The sequence below is a fragment of the Carassius carassius genome, chromosome 50, assembly GCF_963082965.1.
Source record: "Carassius carassius chromosome 50, fCarCar2.1, whole genome shotgun sequence".
In the NCBI taxonomy this organism is placed as follows: Eukaryota; Metazoa; Chordata; class Actinopteri; order Cypriniformes; family Cyprinidae; genus Carassius; species Carassius carassius.
Window position 1 is genome coordinate 9,417,420 of NC_081804.1, and position 17,196 is coordinate 9,434,615.

The 17,196-nt window shown below is 34.4% G+C and overlaps 1 protein-coding gene across 3 annotated transcripts in view; it reads right to left on the reverse strand.

Moving 5' to 3' along the window:
* LOC132133194 (voltage-dependent calcium channel subunit alpha-2/delta-4-like) overlaps positions 1-16,976 on the reverse strand; it is a 28,156-nt gene extending 11,180 nt beyond the window's left edge. The window contains exons 1-26 of one of the 3 annotated variants that reach the window (XM_059545953.1): positions 16,178-16,976; positions 13,654-13,735; positions 13,367-13,483; positions 13,159-13,218; positions 12,869-13,031; positions 12,372-12,503; positions 12,173-12,233; positions 10,516-10,666; positions 10,355-10,429; positions 6,582-6,671; positions 6,381-6,494; positions 6,085-6,163; positions 5,648-5,781; positions 5,434-5,451; positions 4,778-4,936; positions 4,140-4,214; positions 3,945-4,031; positions 3,791-3,862; positions 3,428-3,489; positions 3,224-3,291; positions 2,311-2,356; positions 2,061-2,158; positions 1,746-1,839; positions 1,522-1,614; positions 1,170-1,300; positions 1,005-1,073 (exon numbers count right to left, since the gene is read on the reverse strand). In XM_059545953.1, the coding sequence (XP_059401936.1) occupies positions 1,005-1,073; positions 1,170-1,300; positions 1,522-1,614; positions 1,746-1,839; positions 2,061-2,158; positions 2,311-2,356; positions 3,224-3,291; positions 3,428-3,489; positions 3,791-3,862; positions 3,945-4,031; positions 4,140-4,214; positions 4,778-4,936; positions 5,434-5,451; positions 5,648-5,781; positions 6,085-6,163; positions 6,381-6,494; positions 6,582-6,671; positions 10,355-10,429; positions 10,516-10,666; positions 12,173-12,233; positions 12,372-12,503; positions 12,869-13,031; positions 13,159-13,218; positions 13,367-13,483; positions 13,654-13,735; positions 16,178-16,398 (2,551 nt within the window). In that variant the 5' untranslated portion in view covers positions 16,399-16,976. The remainder of the gene's footprint in view (positions 1-1,004; positions 1,074-1,169; positions 1,301-1,521; positions 1,615-1,745; positions 1,840-2,060; positions 2,159-2,310; positions 2,357-3,223; positions 3,292-3,427; positions 3,490-3,790; positions 3,863-3,944; positions 4,032-4,139; positions 4,215-4,777; positions 4,937-5,433; positions 5,452-5,647; positions 5,782-6,084; positions 6,164-6,380; positions 6,495-6,581; positions 6,672-10,354; positions 10,430-10,515; positions 10,667-12,172; positions 12,234-12,371; positions 12,504-12,868; positions 13,032-13,158; positions 13,219-13,366; positions 13,484-13,653; positions 13,736-16,177) is intronic. The other 2 variants (XM_059545955.1, XM_059545954.1) reach the window with 2 other exon arrangements.
* Positions 16,977-17,196: the final 220 nt, after the last annotated feature.

The window sequence follows — 17,196 nt, forward strand, 5'->3', positions numbered from 1 at the left end:
GATAGCATTTCCTCCAGAAGTGTGGCAAGAGGGAGCAAGAGTTGGAGAGCAAATGACCCAACGTAGGTCAGGAGCAATTACAGCTCATACAAGCTGGTTCAAAAAGACAAATATAATAAACTAATAGCTGTTAAGCAGATTTAAGGAACATAAAAAGAAAATATTGAAAATGATTTCATGTAAACTTCTATATTTTCCTATGAATTCTCCTAACAAACCATCTCTATGTATGATTTCCTATAGTTGCAATCAATCAATGTGTTCTTGTAGCTCAAGTGGTAGAGCATTGCATTAGCAAGCAAGCAAATGCAAGGTTGGGGGTTTGATTCCCCGGGAACACATGATAGGTAAACATTGATAGCCTGAATGCACTGTAAGTCGCTTTGGATAAAAGCATCTGTTAAATGCATAAATTTAAGTTTTTAATTTAATCAGTTGTTAATTCCCATATTAAATAGTACACTTTTCTAAAATTGAGAAACAGAATAATATTTTAAATGTATATGTATGTTCAATATTTAAGTGACGTATGTCTACATTAAAGGATGCACCAATATTCTGGTCGATATAAATACGTTGGTTATTAATTTCATGTTATTAAAATTCTATATTATTTGGTCAAAATAAATGAAAATTTATACACTAACAATTAAACCAAACATTTTAAATGCAACAAGACATTCTAATGCACAGAATGAAACATGGATGTTCATTTTTATATGTGCAAAAGATTATATTTAACAGTGTTATTAAAATATTAGCTTATTCAAACACAAAAGACTAACTGTGAGCATTAGATGTGACAAAGGTATTATAAATGTAAAAATAGGGGAAATGAGCGTAAAGAATTAAATATTTAATATCAGCCCAAATAATTATAATATGGTCTCAGAAATTTGGACACCACTCCATTTTGTATAATTAGTAATGTGCTGAATGATCACAAAAGGTTATGTTGAATGTAAAATCAGATTTTAGCAGACAATGGCAGAGAGATATCTTACCTCCAGCAACAGCTGTTCTCTTCCCTTCAGTGACTGTCACAGATGTTACCGCCACAAAAGTGTTCTTGCCTGTTGGACAGAGGTCAGAGCATACAGAAGTCGATAAAACACATGGAAACTGTAGCACTGCAACAAATCCATTTAACAATTGATTTTTTTAAGCACCTTTGTTTATATCATCATGCGGGACATAGAAGAAGAATTGACCAGGTTTGTTCTCAGCTGCCATGCGATACCAAATGGGAAAGTGGTCCACCGTGAAGAGGTTCTCTTTGTCCACAGGGGTCAAGAAATTCCTGTAAGGTCAAAGTATTAAGAAATTTAGAGAAAGACCGGAATCTCAGCGTTTTTTGTTTCAATAACATATTTTAAATGAGAAATTAAATCCCACAATGGTATCAAATGACTTCTCTTTATCTCAAACACTTTATTTTAGGTGGTACAAATGATAATAGATGAGAATTAAAAAATATAATTTATATACATGTTGCCTGTTTTTTTAAAACAGTTCACTCACTTTCCAACACGTTTCTCACTTCCTGCATATCTGATCACACGCATGAGCCCAGAGCGGGTTCCTAGGAAAGCCGACTCCATGCCTTCATCTACGCTATACAGAGATAAAAGCAAAGAAAGAATGATTATAAACCATGACTCCTTTTTTTCCCCAAAATGTTCTTTAAAATAAAAAAGAGGCACACAAAAAAGCACAACATACAGAGATTAATTAAAGCCTCTTACCCTGGGGCGGTTAGCGTTAGCGCTGTCCAATAGGCCTCCAGTGGTGCTGTTACCACTGCATCGAAAAGAACTTGCTGAAGAAGTATCTCGTCACCTGATGCAAAAATAAAACCTTTACTTTAAGAAACGTGTATGGTTATTGTTACTGAACATGATTAAATGTGTTAAACAGAGTTGAAAGGACACTCTTATTGTTAGTTCAGTAAATTAGCCACAGTATAATCACAGTATCAGGGGATGAGCATAACTTCCTGTTTAAAGGTTTTTTCATCTGCATCGAAAATACTACAGAAAATAAGAAATAAACAGACTTACACTCCAAGTCTGGCTCTTTCCCAGTCAGGTATCGGACCACAGCCTGGAGCTGAGTGAGCTTACGGTGGTGTGGGTCAATATCTGTCTCACAATACGTCCTGAGTGGGTAAACCAAAGACCATAGTTCAACTTATCAAGATGTAGAACTAAGTTTGAAAGTTTTTAAGGAAGCTGTTGTCCTGACGGTGTTCAAAAGAAAGTGTCAGCCTTTTAGATTTTCATTTGCTCATCTCAAATCAAGAGTACTCACCATTCATCAGCTATAGAGAGGTCTGGCTGCTGAAGGTCATGAAGACCTAAAGAAAGGAGAAAACGAGGAGCAGCTCATTTCTATAATAGTAATAGAATCTTTTCACTGTGTGTGTTGACAATTCCAGGGACTTTTATTTCCCAGGGGTTGAGGTTTATTAAAAAAAATTCTTCTTGGTATATTAAGGAAACTTTTTTAAATCTCTGTAAAAGCATTCATTTTGGCTACTTTTCAGATACCTATTATGAATCAATTTTATTGTTTTACATTTGACGCAGACCCAGACCTTTGGTCTTAAACAGAAAAAAAATCCATCATAAAAATATGAATGACTGAATTTGTGATCTATGGTTATGTAACCAAAGACTGAAAAAATATCAGTATTTATAAGAATAGAAAATGACATACATTTCTCGATAAATTACAGTTGCTCCTCATATATGGGGTCAGTAAGATTTTTTGATGTTTTTAAAAGAGTGATGTCTCTTTACACTCACCAAGGCTGTATTTGTTTGATCAAAAATGCAGTAAAATTGTGAAATATTGTTACAACTTAAAATATCACAGTCTTCAGTGTCACATGATCCTTCATAAATCATTCTAAAATGCTGCTCCAAAAAATTTTCATTATTATTAACATTGAAAATAATTGTGCTGCATATATTTTTGTAAAAACCTTGATACATATTTTTTAGGACGCTTAACTGAATAGAAATTTCAAAAGAACAGCATTTATATAAAATAGAATTTTTGTGTAACATTATAAATCTTTTGAACAATCGAATAAGTCCTTGGTGAATAAAAGTATTAATTTCCTTTTATTTTAAATCATCTGGTACTCAGACTTTTGAAGGGTACTGTATCATTTTCACCACCTATATGACATGAGCTATTAATCATACGGTAAACTCACCCTCCTCCACAGAAACATTCCCAAAGAACATGTACTGTCCATGACCTTTTGTGAGCACCATCCCAAAGCTGAAGCACATTATAAATATGATAGTCAACTGAAGGTACTGAGGGGTAAAATACTTCATAATAAATGTGTTTTTTCATTAATTTCAACATGTAAGTATGAAGGGAATATTTTGAGAATGTGAGAAGCATATCAAACCTAAATGGAGTTTCGTTGATGGTTGTGTAGAAATATTCATTTTTTAGGAACAAAGGCCTTTTCTGGGGATTAAAATAAAATATGCAGTGACAAAGACAGATTAAAAAAGGAAGAATGTCACAAAACCTATCAAAAACATGTCCAGGTCACATTTTACTAAAGAAAAAAACCATAATGATAAGTGTGATGTGGGCAATTAGGCAAAAATGAAACATTTTAGTAATTCTGCATGAGTTGAGAATATGAGGGGAAATGTCTTTAAATGGACACATTCTTGTCGGGACTTGTTCAGTTCACCCAAATGGAGTAGTTCAAGTAATTTAACGTTATAACATAAAAGATGGCTGATGTAAACACACTCACCCCTTTATCCACAGCTGCTCTCACATCTAAACTCAGAGTGCCAGTCTGTCCCTTCACCATGGCTGTTCTCAACTGCACAGACAGGGGAGACATCATTATGATTTTTCTGAGCCGTAAAACAGTGCAGATGCTTACCGGAATGTGGACAACTCACACTGTCCTCAGTGTCCTCCCACTCAGCTTCTGACAGATCCACACTGTTGTAGTTGGGCTTGGGCTTCAACTTCTTCCCATCACTGTACTGTTACAAAAATTGAGAAGATCCAGCAAGAGGGATGGCAAATCAATATCAGTCCGTTCTATTTCAACTCTATCTAGAGGAGCAGATGCTCGAGTGATTGAGACTCACCAGTGGTCTTAGATCAGGATGTGCCAGGATGTATCCATTGTTTGTGATGAGGAAGGCATAACCATGTGCTCCAAGCTAAAAGATTAAACCATTAGCATTCCTCATTTCAATATTTTTGTTGACATTTGCACAGAATTTGTAGCTATGTTCATTCAAATGTCTTGAAATATGTTTGTATTAAAATGTTTATTTTATTATAAATAATTGACTAAGAAAGAAGCTAAAGTGATGTGTAATAATGTTTGTTTATATATTAAATTATATAATAATATATTTAAATTGTAAAATATTTAGAGTTCACGGCAGCATTTGTTGTATTGCCTTTCGTTTAAGCTGGTTTAATTAAATATAAAAAAAAACATAATCAAGAATAATAAGAGTTACAAAATTTGGAATGTAAATGTATTTAATTGTCATGAAAATAATACAAACTTAAATAAATAAATTTTATTATAAATTTTCTAAAATAATTTGGCACACACACACACACACACACACACACACATATATATATATATATATATATATATATATATATATATATATTCACATTTTTATTTTGCCATGAACTACATATTTATATTAATACAAAGTTTGTCTCTGATATAAAGAAATGATAAAAAATGATAAATATATACCTTATATCGCGGGGCAAGTTTCATGACCTCCAGCAGGGGGACGTCAGTTCCCACCACTCCTAGCAGAATGCCATGAGAAAGTGTTTCTTTCTTCTTGCTGAACACTGGCATGGCCACTGACGTCATGAGCAGAAGACTGTGAGCTTTGCTTTTGAACAGCTACGGGAGAGATTTGAGGAATTTTACATCTTATACTTTGATGGCTAAACATTCAGACTGCCGGAGCACACAGTTAAAATCAACATGAAATGAAAATGAACCCTATTTACTTTCAAAATGCATGTTCCTGGTCTCATCATGCCCACTTTTCATGATAAAAACAATTCCAGATGAATAAAATCAATTTGTCTCAACTTTTTTTTCAGAATTCACTCAGAAATACATCAAATTATGGCAGAAAATTGGTTGAAACTACATTTCATGTTGATTTTATTAGTGAAAGCTCTAGGTCATCACATCATGTCCAGCACAAATGAGATAAATGATGACAAACAGTAGAGGGAGCCCTAAACCAAACAGTCCTGCTGGTTTCGGACTGCTTTTATGCTGACCAGGATAACAACTACATTATATTCTGAGCACAGGCTAAATATCTAAAGTCTTCTATTTGTGCACGCTACAGTACAGTGGTGTGTTTTACTGTTTCTAAGAGTTACCTCCTTAGTGTTAGGAAGCTGTGTGATAGAGAAGAATACGGCGATGAATGGAAAAATACCACATTAGTACAGAAACAGTAATATATGAGTAAACAGCACAACAAAATCACATCAAAATACATTGAAATGAGACAAGCGCAGCTGAAAATGAGTGGTGGGAATTTATGAAATGTTGAATCTGTATTTCAGTTGTTCTGAACAGTCATACACTCACCACACTGTCCATATACGCCTCGGTCCAGATTATGTCATGGTCATGGTTGATGACCATCGGTCGACTCAGAACATGAAGATACTCCATGACATTCTCTTGTACGTCAGCCAGTGTAGAGATGTGAGTGTAATAACCTGTGAATATCAAATACGAGTATAAGATTTCTGCATTTTTACCTGTTATTGTTATAAACTGAAAAGCTCAATAAACTGGAGCTTTCAAGCTTCAAAAAAGACACAACAGCACAATAAAAGTATCATATGAGTGGTCCATATTACTTTATTTACTATATTACAAGTCATAAGACACAGACTACAATTTAAGCCATTACTCACTGAAAATCTTCACCTTAGAGAATGAATCAGGAATTAATACGGGTTTAGAAGCACATGAGGGAGAGTAAATGATTCAGTGTTTATTACTGTCTGACTACATACCCTTATTGTTGCAGGCAATCCATTTGACGTTTTCTGAGAAGGTCATATCTCTTCCAATAAGGTAAGTGAAAACCCGTACCTGAAACCATTACATTTTTGTTACTGTACTTTGATCATTGCTCCAGAGGAAATATATCAACACATTTACGTTCAATCTTAAAATCTGTTATCAATTAAAAAAAGGGCAATGAACTCCAGAAGGTTCTCCAACAATTTATCAGAGCAGTATGCAGATTTTATTGTACGTCATATGTTACACCCTCCGTTCCCTGTAGAGCGAGCAGATTGTGTGTTACCTTCCTGTCAGGCCAGTTGAACTCCTCAAACACTGATTGGAAATCTTCCATGGCTCCGTCTGTGATCAGCATAATTGCTTGGTTACATAGGCTGCCCTGACCATTTGCTCTGGCCTAGGAGACAGGAAGAGAAACATGGAGGACCTGCAGAGGCTTGGCACCGAATGTATAGTTTTGTACATTTGTGTGAATGATACTGACGTCTGCGAGGATACGGAACGACTCCTTCATGGCTTTTTTTACTTTAGCCTCTCCCTTCACATGGAGATCTTCAACAAGCAGCTTGAAATGCTGAAAGGGGAGACGGAGAATTTTATGATCTGAGCAGTGACAATACATGGGTTCAAACTTACGTAATGTAATGCTTTTTTTAAGTGTAATTTCACACTGAAAATAACTGGGACAAAACTCTGGATCAAGTTGACCCTCTGAGCAGACGGGGCAGAGATGCAGTCATGGTGCTGCTGTCTTTCAGAGTATTTCTTAGAGGATCTGTGTCAGCACAGTGAGCAGATGCTGAGTGACTTAGACCTGTATTATCATTACAAGCTCTGCTGACCTATCACCCTGTATTAAGTACCAGTCTGTGAGTGCACAGACCTGTCAAAGTGTCCTATAGGTTTTACGTCATCCTTATTTTGTTGTAGACATTTAGAGACATACAATAGTAGCTGTATTATTTGTATTATGTACAAGTTGTATTATAAAACAAACGATGTGGGCTGAAAGGTGGTATTTAATGATTATGTAAAAAAAAGCAGACATTGATATATGTGATTGATTTGATTAATTAATCATCTTATCATGTAAATTACAAAATCTGAATCATTTCACGACATTATAAATAATGTAAATATGTGGCCTACTCCTATTACATGTATAAAACTGTCTGATATTTGAACTAACAAAACAGTATTATGAGAGTGATCTGAAAGATGAAACGTGCTGCTTTGTCATTTCACTATCCGATGGCTCTATAATTCTGTATCTGACTGTAATTCCAGAGATTAGAGTACGTCCCTACTTGCTCTCTGATATACAACAAGCAAAAAAGCTGCACATTAGATCAAATCACCCAGCCGCTAGTCTATCACATGACTAAAAGCAACAGCAGAATGTGGATGGGCCTAATGTCCCTGCCTAGGCTCACGGCTACAGACAAACAAAATTATGTGGTTTTTAGATGATCTTTATTGTATTTTAAATTTGTTATTATGTTTTTATTATATATATATATATATATATATATATATATATATATATATATACAGTGTTGGGGAGTAACTAGTTACATGTAACGGCGTTACGTAATTTAATTACAAAATTATTGTAACTGTAATTAGTTACAGTTACTAAGAAAAAATGAGTAATTAAATTACAGTTACTTATGAAATTTTTAACGATTACAAAGGGGATTACATTTGAATATTTACACACATCCACATACAGATTTAACTGATTTCTTTCCCAAATTGCACTGACTATTCTGAGACATACGCCCTAATAATTTCCGGAATGCGGAAATACAGTCTGGTTCGTAGAATCCAGTCATAAAAACGGAATGCCTAACGCGGACGGAATATGCCACATTTTGGATGACTAAATCAAAAGCAGGTCAGTACACTTGAATCAAAACATGACATGGACTAGTGTCTGTGAATATTAAGCCCCAAAAATGCAATATATGACTTGCACATTCTGCGTGTCTGTGGAAATCAGGCGCGGACTGGACACCGGGAGAACCGGGACAATTCCTGGTGGCCTGGCAGCCGATTTTGCCCCACTATTTAATATCATTATTGTATAATTGCCTGCCGAATGTACTAAAGCGATCATTTGCGAATCCGCCATTTGATAATTAAATCTCTAATCAGTCATGAATTGTTAGTCATGACTCGCGCACTCTCCGCGCCTCCGCCAAACGGTTTGGATCAGACTCAGAGTAATCAATGCGAGAGAGAGAGAGAGAGAGAGAGAGAGAGAGAGACAGAGAGAGAGAGAGAGAGAGAGAGAGAGAGAGAGAGAATAGAGAGAATAGAGAGAGAGAGAATAGAGAGAATAGAGTGGACTGCTGGAGCAGAGAAGCAGAACTCCTGTTCAGGGTTCCAGGTCAGTTTCATCTGTAAAGATGCTTTTTTTGTCTTTGTTTTTTTCATTAATTTAATCAAGCAGCAGCACGTTGCTCATCAGTCATCACTCAAAATACTATATAAAGGACATCATTATTATCTGTTGTAATGTTACAGTAGTAATTTAGCTGAAAAAAAATTCCGGTTTAGGGGGAGCTACGACAGACAGCAACACAACCCTTACGAAAATTAACATTTTAATATTTAACTATAAATCCAGAGAAAATGGTTACTATTGTTTAACTGTGATAACCAAAAATGTACAATTATTTTACAAATGTATTTATTTAAAAATAAATACAAATCCATTTGCAAAAAAAAAAAAAAAAAAAAAAAGCATGGTAATTTTTTGTAAGGGAAAAACATGACTCGTGTACAGTATTAGGATTTTTCTATAAAGATATTGTAGTATTGTAGAGTATTGTATTGTAAAGTATAGTTTTGTTCAATCTTGAGTATTAAAGTCATGAGAGAGATGGATAACAGAGCAAAATAAAGAGACTGAAGAGAAAAATGGAAGTGAAGGTGCAGTTCAGGAGAGAACTTTTAATTATTTTGCATGTCCCCAAATTAAAGATTTAAACCTTTTTTATGTCAGGTCCATACAAAAAATTGTTTTGTCCATGAATTTGTTTGTATGAGTTTGAATTTTCCAGTCTTAATTTTTTTCCCAGTCCGCCCCTCCTGTAAATTAATGGCAAAGACATAGTTTCATTTACTACACATAGGCCTACTGAAGCTCGCAGTGTTTTCAACCTCTGCTGCCTCAATATAGGAGTACACGAGCACATAAACAATTTCTAGAACTGCTCTGTGTCACTTCATGTGCATTTTACTTATTTTGAGAAAACTATCATCATATACAGAGACAGCAGTTTAAAAAAAACACCAATGTTTCAGGAGTTTATTACACAGAATACGTCACATGCTTATTAGATAACTGTATTTAAGTTGATGTATACGCTTTTATTTATTATTCTTTAATTTTCACAAATTTAGAAAAGTAATCAAAAAGTACTCAAAAGTAATAAGTTACATTACTTTAATAAAGTAATTGAAAAAGTTGCACTACTATTACATTTTAAACAGGGTAACTTGTAATCTGTAACCTATTACATTTCCAAAGTAACCTTCCCAACACTGTATATATATATATATATATTTTATTATTCTATTATTATTTCATGTATATTTTCTCTGTAAACAACTATAGCATTCACATAGAAAAGTCTAAAAATCTTTGTTCTGCGGTTCAATCAAAACCAGCCCGACTTTGCAACATTGGCTCAAGAGGTGTATGATTTTTTATTTATTTATTTATTTATTGATGATTTTTTAATTCTATTTGTAAATTTGTTATAACATTTTATTTTTGTTATATTTTCTCACGTTTAATTTTTTTTACTTTATATTTTTTTCTTGTTTTAATGAGGTGAGTTTGGGACTACCTGTTTATCCATCCATATGGAAGAAGTGTTCAGAATATTTACAAATATATTTTGTGAAAAAACACACACTAAACCTATATAATAAATTCAATAAATAAATAAATGCAATTTAAAAAATCAATTCACATGGAATAAAAACATTAAACAATTTAAAATAAATTAGCAGACCTGAATAATAATGGAATCATTTAGAGACATGTAAAAAAGATTATAAATAGTCTTCACGTAAATTTAAAAAAAAGAAATACCAAAAGAAAACCCACGCACCCATATGCACTCACGTACGAGGCATATGTGAGTGCATATGAGGGAATGGTAGAGAGCCGGTATCCTGCAGTGCTGATTGGAGTCATTGGCTTAGTTTCTCAGGCTCAAGTGAAGTGGATAATCGACTTACCTCGCGGTTGTCCAAGTCTGCCTGTACCAACGTTCCCTTAAAACAGGGCTCCACGTAGCGGACATAATCAGTGTACTAAGGAAAGGACGTGCAAAAACATATTTTACCATGTTGAACAAAGAATAAAGTGATGCTAAATGGAAAACAACGTGTGCTCTTACTGCAATAACATTGACAAAGTCATTTTCCCCGAGCGTGTCCAGGATAGTGTTGATGGTGTGTTTGGCAATCGTCATTTTCAGACCCTTCATACTGCCGCTGACATCAACTACAATCACGATGTCCTTAGGAGAAGTGGCAGCCTGGATATACCTGTGACAGAGAGAGAGGATTTTCTTAGAAGAAGGCCCAGGACACTTCCAGATCAGGGTATGGAGGGTAATGCTAAATGCTTATAAATAATAAAACTAACCAATTTAGGTCTGCATTATATCAAACATTCACAATATATTTGTGATCATTTTCCTGTCAAAATTGTATAATGCAATTAATGCAATGCAATTAATTACATTATTATTACATTATTTAACAAAAATAATTAATAAATAACTAATTAAATGAATTAATAAATTACATATTAAATATAATTTTAATCTTGTGTTCATTTAGTGAAAAAAACGATTTCTTGTCAGTTTTAATTATTTTTAACTATTTTTTTTAATACAATGTTTGTTTAACCTGTTAACTGTCACCCCGTCCCGTATACGGGACGCCTACGTTGACTATACTATATTACAATCAAATCTAATCTAATCCTGACAAACTATATATCGTTGGAAAGGTTCAAGACTCCCAAATATATATTTTTCCAATATTATTTGTTAAAAATTATGTAGGAAAAGTAATAGATTAATTTATGACAAGAGTGCACCCTCAGAAATCTACATTACAAAATGAGTTTTGACCTTTGTTTAAAAAAAAGACTTTCTCGTTGCCTTTTTCTCTATCATGTTTTAGAAATCATCAGAAGTTATATATCACTTGAAAACATAAAATCTCAAAATTCATCCTTTAAAACCCATTTTAAAATCAGACATTGCATTACCATGTAAATGGCACATCAAAATCATGTTACAAAATGTTTTCAGTCATGAATTATAAAAATTTAGGTTTGTATCATGCACATTCAAGTCTATCTTCAAAAACACGAGTGACAGTTAAGGGGTTAAAACATCTTACGTTTAACTAAAACAGTATATTCAGTCAATTTTTTTGGTTTGACATTAAACTTGATAAAATGGCTTAGTTAAAATCATGTTTTTTTTTTATCCCCGTTTTACGCCATTTCAGTGCAAACATAAATATCCAATTGTATGGTATATTAAAATATGGCAAAAGAAACAATATGGTTTCTTTTTCTCAGACCTATTTAGGGCTAGATGGTCTACAAAGTAAAAAAACATGACACCAGTGATGTAAATCTAATCCTGTCTTTTTTCAAAATGACAGTGTTTTCATTCTGATTCACTGCAATCACTTGCTTCTGTATAAACAGTCACATATGGAGACTATGTCAGACCTACTAACCTGGCCATTGAGCTGCTAACCACTTAAGAATGAGATTAAAGTCTTTCGGTGGGATCAGGGCCTAACTGGCTGTGCTACCATAGCCACAAGCAGACATTTGGGTGGCATCCACACAGATAATCCTACATTGCACACTGGGTCAGGAAAAGACCTTTCTGAATCCAAGTCCACTGGCATAAATTTTATTTCATATGAATGAATCAACGTACCTCACTACATTGCCAAGCACTTAGACAGGCAGGATAACACATGCTATTTAGGTTTTAGGTCAAATACTTTATTTTGTCTCACCAGTTTCTGTTTCTGCAGTCAAAAGAAACTACGCCGTTAGAATCAGGGGTCCATTTAATTCCTGCAAAGTACAAAGTCAAGCAAAAATAAACATCTACATACATTTACATCAAGAATGCAGATTTAAGACTGTACAGTCCAGTTTTCGTCTGTCAAATTGTATGACTGAGCAATGTTCATAAAACAGAATTGAACAAACCTGGATAGAGTCTGAAGAAGCCAGCTGAGCTGCCAAAATATTGCCAAGTGAGCGTGGGATCCTTCTGGAAGTTATTGATGAAGATATCATTCAATGCTTCTGACATATACACTCCATTTAGAATGTCTGGATCTGCAAATAAAGACACTTGATATTATTTTTTACATTTTAAATGTTGCATTTGCACAAAATGGGGATTGAAAGTGCATTTTTGAAAGTGCATGGCGTGCATTTTTTTTATTTTATTTGTAAGATTTTAATTTAATTTTGAAAATACAACCCTCATTCATTAAGCACTCAAATCAGAAGTAATCATCATCAAGATAAGTTTTATAATACATACTGACTAATAAAGACTGTAATTTTAGTTGTTGAGTCTACAGTTTATCTGATTTAATCAAGAATCAAACTAACAAAGTGTATTTTTGCATTGATTAAACATACTGTTTAAATCGGAATCCAAGCCCATGGAGATCTGCTGATTATTGCTATCATACCTTTGTTGTAGACATTGGTTGGAACTTGAATGTCGCTCATTAAAGTATTCACTGAAAGCTTGTTGAAATGTTCATTCTCCTCCAATGGAAATTCGCCTCCAAGTTCAATGAAATTGCCCTCTTCGTCCATAGTATTCACCAATAATGAATTAAAGTAGTCAAACTGACAGAAAAATATAGTATAAAAAAGCCCATGCAATTAAATTGTTTAATTTATTTGAATTTAATACATGACATTTATTGCATAATTTTGACAAAAAGGTTTAGATACCAAATTCCAGTTTTGTTACCTGTAAAGATGCATTATACTCATGATACAGGTCAGCATCCTCAGCTGTGTCAGCGAGCCTCTGAGGACAAAGAGAACAGCATGATATTGATTCATTTTATAAGTTAAAACCAAAGCTCCTCCTCATAAAATAACACCAGTAACTGTAACCATAGTCTAAAAATTGCGCACTGATCTAGACAATATAAAAAGGAGCACTTTACACTAACCTTCACAGACTTCATCTTGCTGCCAAGCATTCTTTCGATTTCATCTGCAAAGTCCAGCACTAATCGTGCTCCATCCACATCCTCTATTCTGATGATGGGCTCAACATCTTTGAGTTTCTAGACAAACAGAGAGAACTGTTTTAAGCATTTTGCTTTTCTGGAACAATTTTATTAGGAATATGTGTAAACAGTTTTCCTGAGTGAATATCCAAAAAATTCATCATAAAGAAAAGTCATCATAACTAAAAATGACTAGGAAAAAACTTGACATTTTCATTGATATTTACCTTTTGTAATAGCGCAGCTCCTGAATATTTTGATGCAATTGCATTTATTTGCTCGGAAATGGTGATGGCCCATTTTTGAACCCTAGAATTACAAAAAAACAACTGTGTAACTTATATCAAAAGTTAATAAAATTAGTGTACACAGCAAAGATTTTATCTAAATGTTTGAAATTAAACCTGATAAACGTAATAGTACATTATAAATAAGAAATTATTTAAAAAAAAGTTGACATTTACTTTGAATAAACCCCGTCCCTATCCCCTAAATACAGATAGTTGTCTTAGTTTGCAGATGGCCCATAATCACTTCATAGGATTCCATGTAATCTATTGACCTCTGACCACTGACAAAGGAAAGCCAATCCAAACACACACAATCATAAAAAGTATATATGTCACTGTAAATGATATAAAGACCACAAATATACTGTATATAATGAAACATCCCTGGCATCCATGATGAGCAATACACAAAATAACAAATGAAGCATTGTGGTTAGTCATATAAAGAGCCCTTTCAGCACGTTGTCATACAAAGAGGTGAGCTGTTGGTCAGTCTGTCTTAATGCTGAACTGAGTCTGTCATTAGTCTTATGTTGAAGCATCTCTGTTTACCTGAAAGTGTCTGGGATCATCAGGGAGGCTAAGGGATTATGATAAAAGTTTGGCAGTGTTGAGGACGCTGATACTATTACAGCAAGAGAAATCCTTCGGAAGTCAAGAACAAGTCAACAGACAAGGAAGCAGAAAGATAGTTTCCCTGTTCAAGTAAAATTAAAGAATACTTTACTTTAATTAAAGAACACTACCGTTCAAAGATTTGGGATCAGTATGATCTTTATTTTAAAAGAATTTAATACTTTTATTTAGCAAGGACACATTAAATTCATCAAAAATGACAGTAAAAATATTTATAGTGTTTTAAAAGTTTTCTATTTTAAATGCTATTCTTTTGAATTTTCTATTTACCAAAGAACCCTGAAAAACGTATCGCAGTTTCCTTCAAAAAATGAATTAATAAGAAATGTTTCTTGAGCAGAAAATCAGCATTTTTGAAGCATCATGTGACACTGAAGACTGCTGAAAATCTATTGAAATAGAAAACAATTATAATAATATTTCACAATATTACCGTTTTTATTGTGTTTCTAATCAAATGCAGCCTTGGTGAGTTTTGGTGCTGCAAGAGAACAATATGTGCTTGAATTGTTGTAGTTATATAAATCTAAAAATCTAAAAATAAATATAGGGATTAAGGCCAAGATAAAACTGTTTTTAGCAATAAATCCCTAAAACACAGATGTGCCCGCATAGCTATGAAATATGCTTGGTCTTACATGCTGAGCAGAGTCTAGTACCCATAATAAAAGTCAAGTTATGATGCATGAGAATAATGTTAGCTGCACTCTTGGCAAGGTTCAAAGTCTGTGATATTCCTGTGTGCACAGGACCTGGCCTGTATGGCCATCTGTGAACTAGCTTGTGTCTCTGGCTGGTATCCAGAAGGCATTATTAATGGTATAAGTGTATCTGCTCGAACATTAACCTACTAGTTGACAATGTCTGGGAAAATACCCAAAGAAGTTTGTGGTACAAATCTGACATGGTTTTGGTTGGTTTGTTTTTGTAGGGCCATTCAGAATTGTGACAACATTAAAACATTAATATACCCCCCAAAATAATATTCTGTCAGCATTTATTAATGCTGTTTCAAACGTGTGCCTTTCATCTTCTGTGGAACATAAAAGAAGATATTTTGAGAAATGTCTTTGGAGTTTTTTGTCCCTTCAATGGAGGTCAGTGGTCACAATTGCAATGGTTTGGTTACCAACATTCTTCAAAATATCTTCTTGTGTGTTCCAGTATGTTTTGAAACAACATTTAGGTGAGTAAATGATTACATAAAATTTTTGGGTGAACTACCCCTTTTGAAAAAGCATTTGATTTTATAAAATATGCAAAAATCATAATTTATTAAATTATTTTGTATATGGATTATAATTACATAATAATTATATAAATAATATATACATTTTTTTCTGTATTAGTCATTTATGAGAGAATTATCACCAAATTATCTTTCCGTTTCCACCTTAAAATATTTTCACTGCTGCCGAGAAGTGTCTGCCATCTGCTATTGCACCGAATGACTTCCAAGCCTCGTGAGAACTGAATTTTACACCTCAACAAACTCAGGGAATCAGGGAATTACTAAAAATGTTCACACAACTCTCAGAGCAATTTCTCATCCGGTCTTATTTGAAATTCTAATGTCCACGGAACTGAAGACCCACAGAGCAAAGTAGATTCTAAGAAAGTCTGTCTGGTCTAGAATCTAACAAACCATTGGCTGAATAAAACAGAACAGTAACACATAGGGAAAAAAACATCAACAGTAACTTTCACCCAAAAGCACATCAAACAAAGGCAGTTTTTGACTTGATATCTATGGTGTTGAACAGAATATCAAACCAGTGAAACCTGAAAACGAAGGTGCTAAACAACTGAAATGAAGGTGACTTACGTTTCAGGTGGAATCTTCATTTGAGCATGTGTAAAGATAGACAGACAGCCTGTGTAGACCATCAAGAATGTGACCCAAGAAGATCGTCCCATGTGACACATCTTGCTGACTTCTGTCCTCAACGGCCACATCTGTATGGTGAAATCATGAGAAGAAGGTCCTGAGAATCCACTACTCCAGTAGGACGAATGAAACCCAAAGTCCATTCCACTCACTTCCATACATTTTGGCCTAAATGGTTTCAAATGTATCTTATGACCCTTCTGAGCTCCTCATCAACTGAACTGGCACATGCAAAAGTTCTTGGAGGGCTTGGTGATCCACGTCAGTGTACTCCTAATCATGCTGCTCAGATCTTCCAGAAACTTCTCAAACTCTCACTGAGCTGCATGTAGTAATCAATGCTTCTCATATTCAGGATGATACCGATAATCCAAGTAATCCACTTAATGTTGTCATTAGGTCCTTCTTTCTTTGTGTTAAACTCAGGTAAACATAATATCAGTATTTAAACATGCCCTCCATCACATCATCTGCAAAACAACACACCTGAAAGATGTTCTCAAAAGCTCCATGGTTCTTCACACAAAATAATACAAGTTATAATATAGAAATCAAGCAAATCTGTTGTCTCTAAATCTGTAAAGCAAGCACACTGCCACAGCTGAGATTCACTTCCAGTGCATCCAATCCTCCATCACCCAATTTACAGTGTAATCCACTTGGATTACAATCTCTCCACACAGTGGGTTGAGAAGCGTGGGGAGGGGACATGGAAAGAGGAGAAAAGGGTGGGCACACTGGAGAGACACAGCGGATTGGCCGAGTAAGAGTTTTGTTGTCACTAAGAGGATTAATAGTGATTTCGGGAGGTTGGCCCATGTCCATCCAATCAGTGTAAGTGAACAGCTGTGGTTTGTAGAAGGACAAGGCCATCTAGTGGGGACACGGCAGTGACTTGTTTTGCATAATTATATGCAGGCACCCTCATGATGATCCATCCATCATGTGTAACTTTC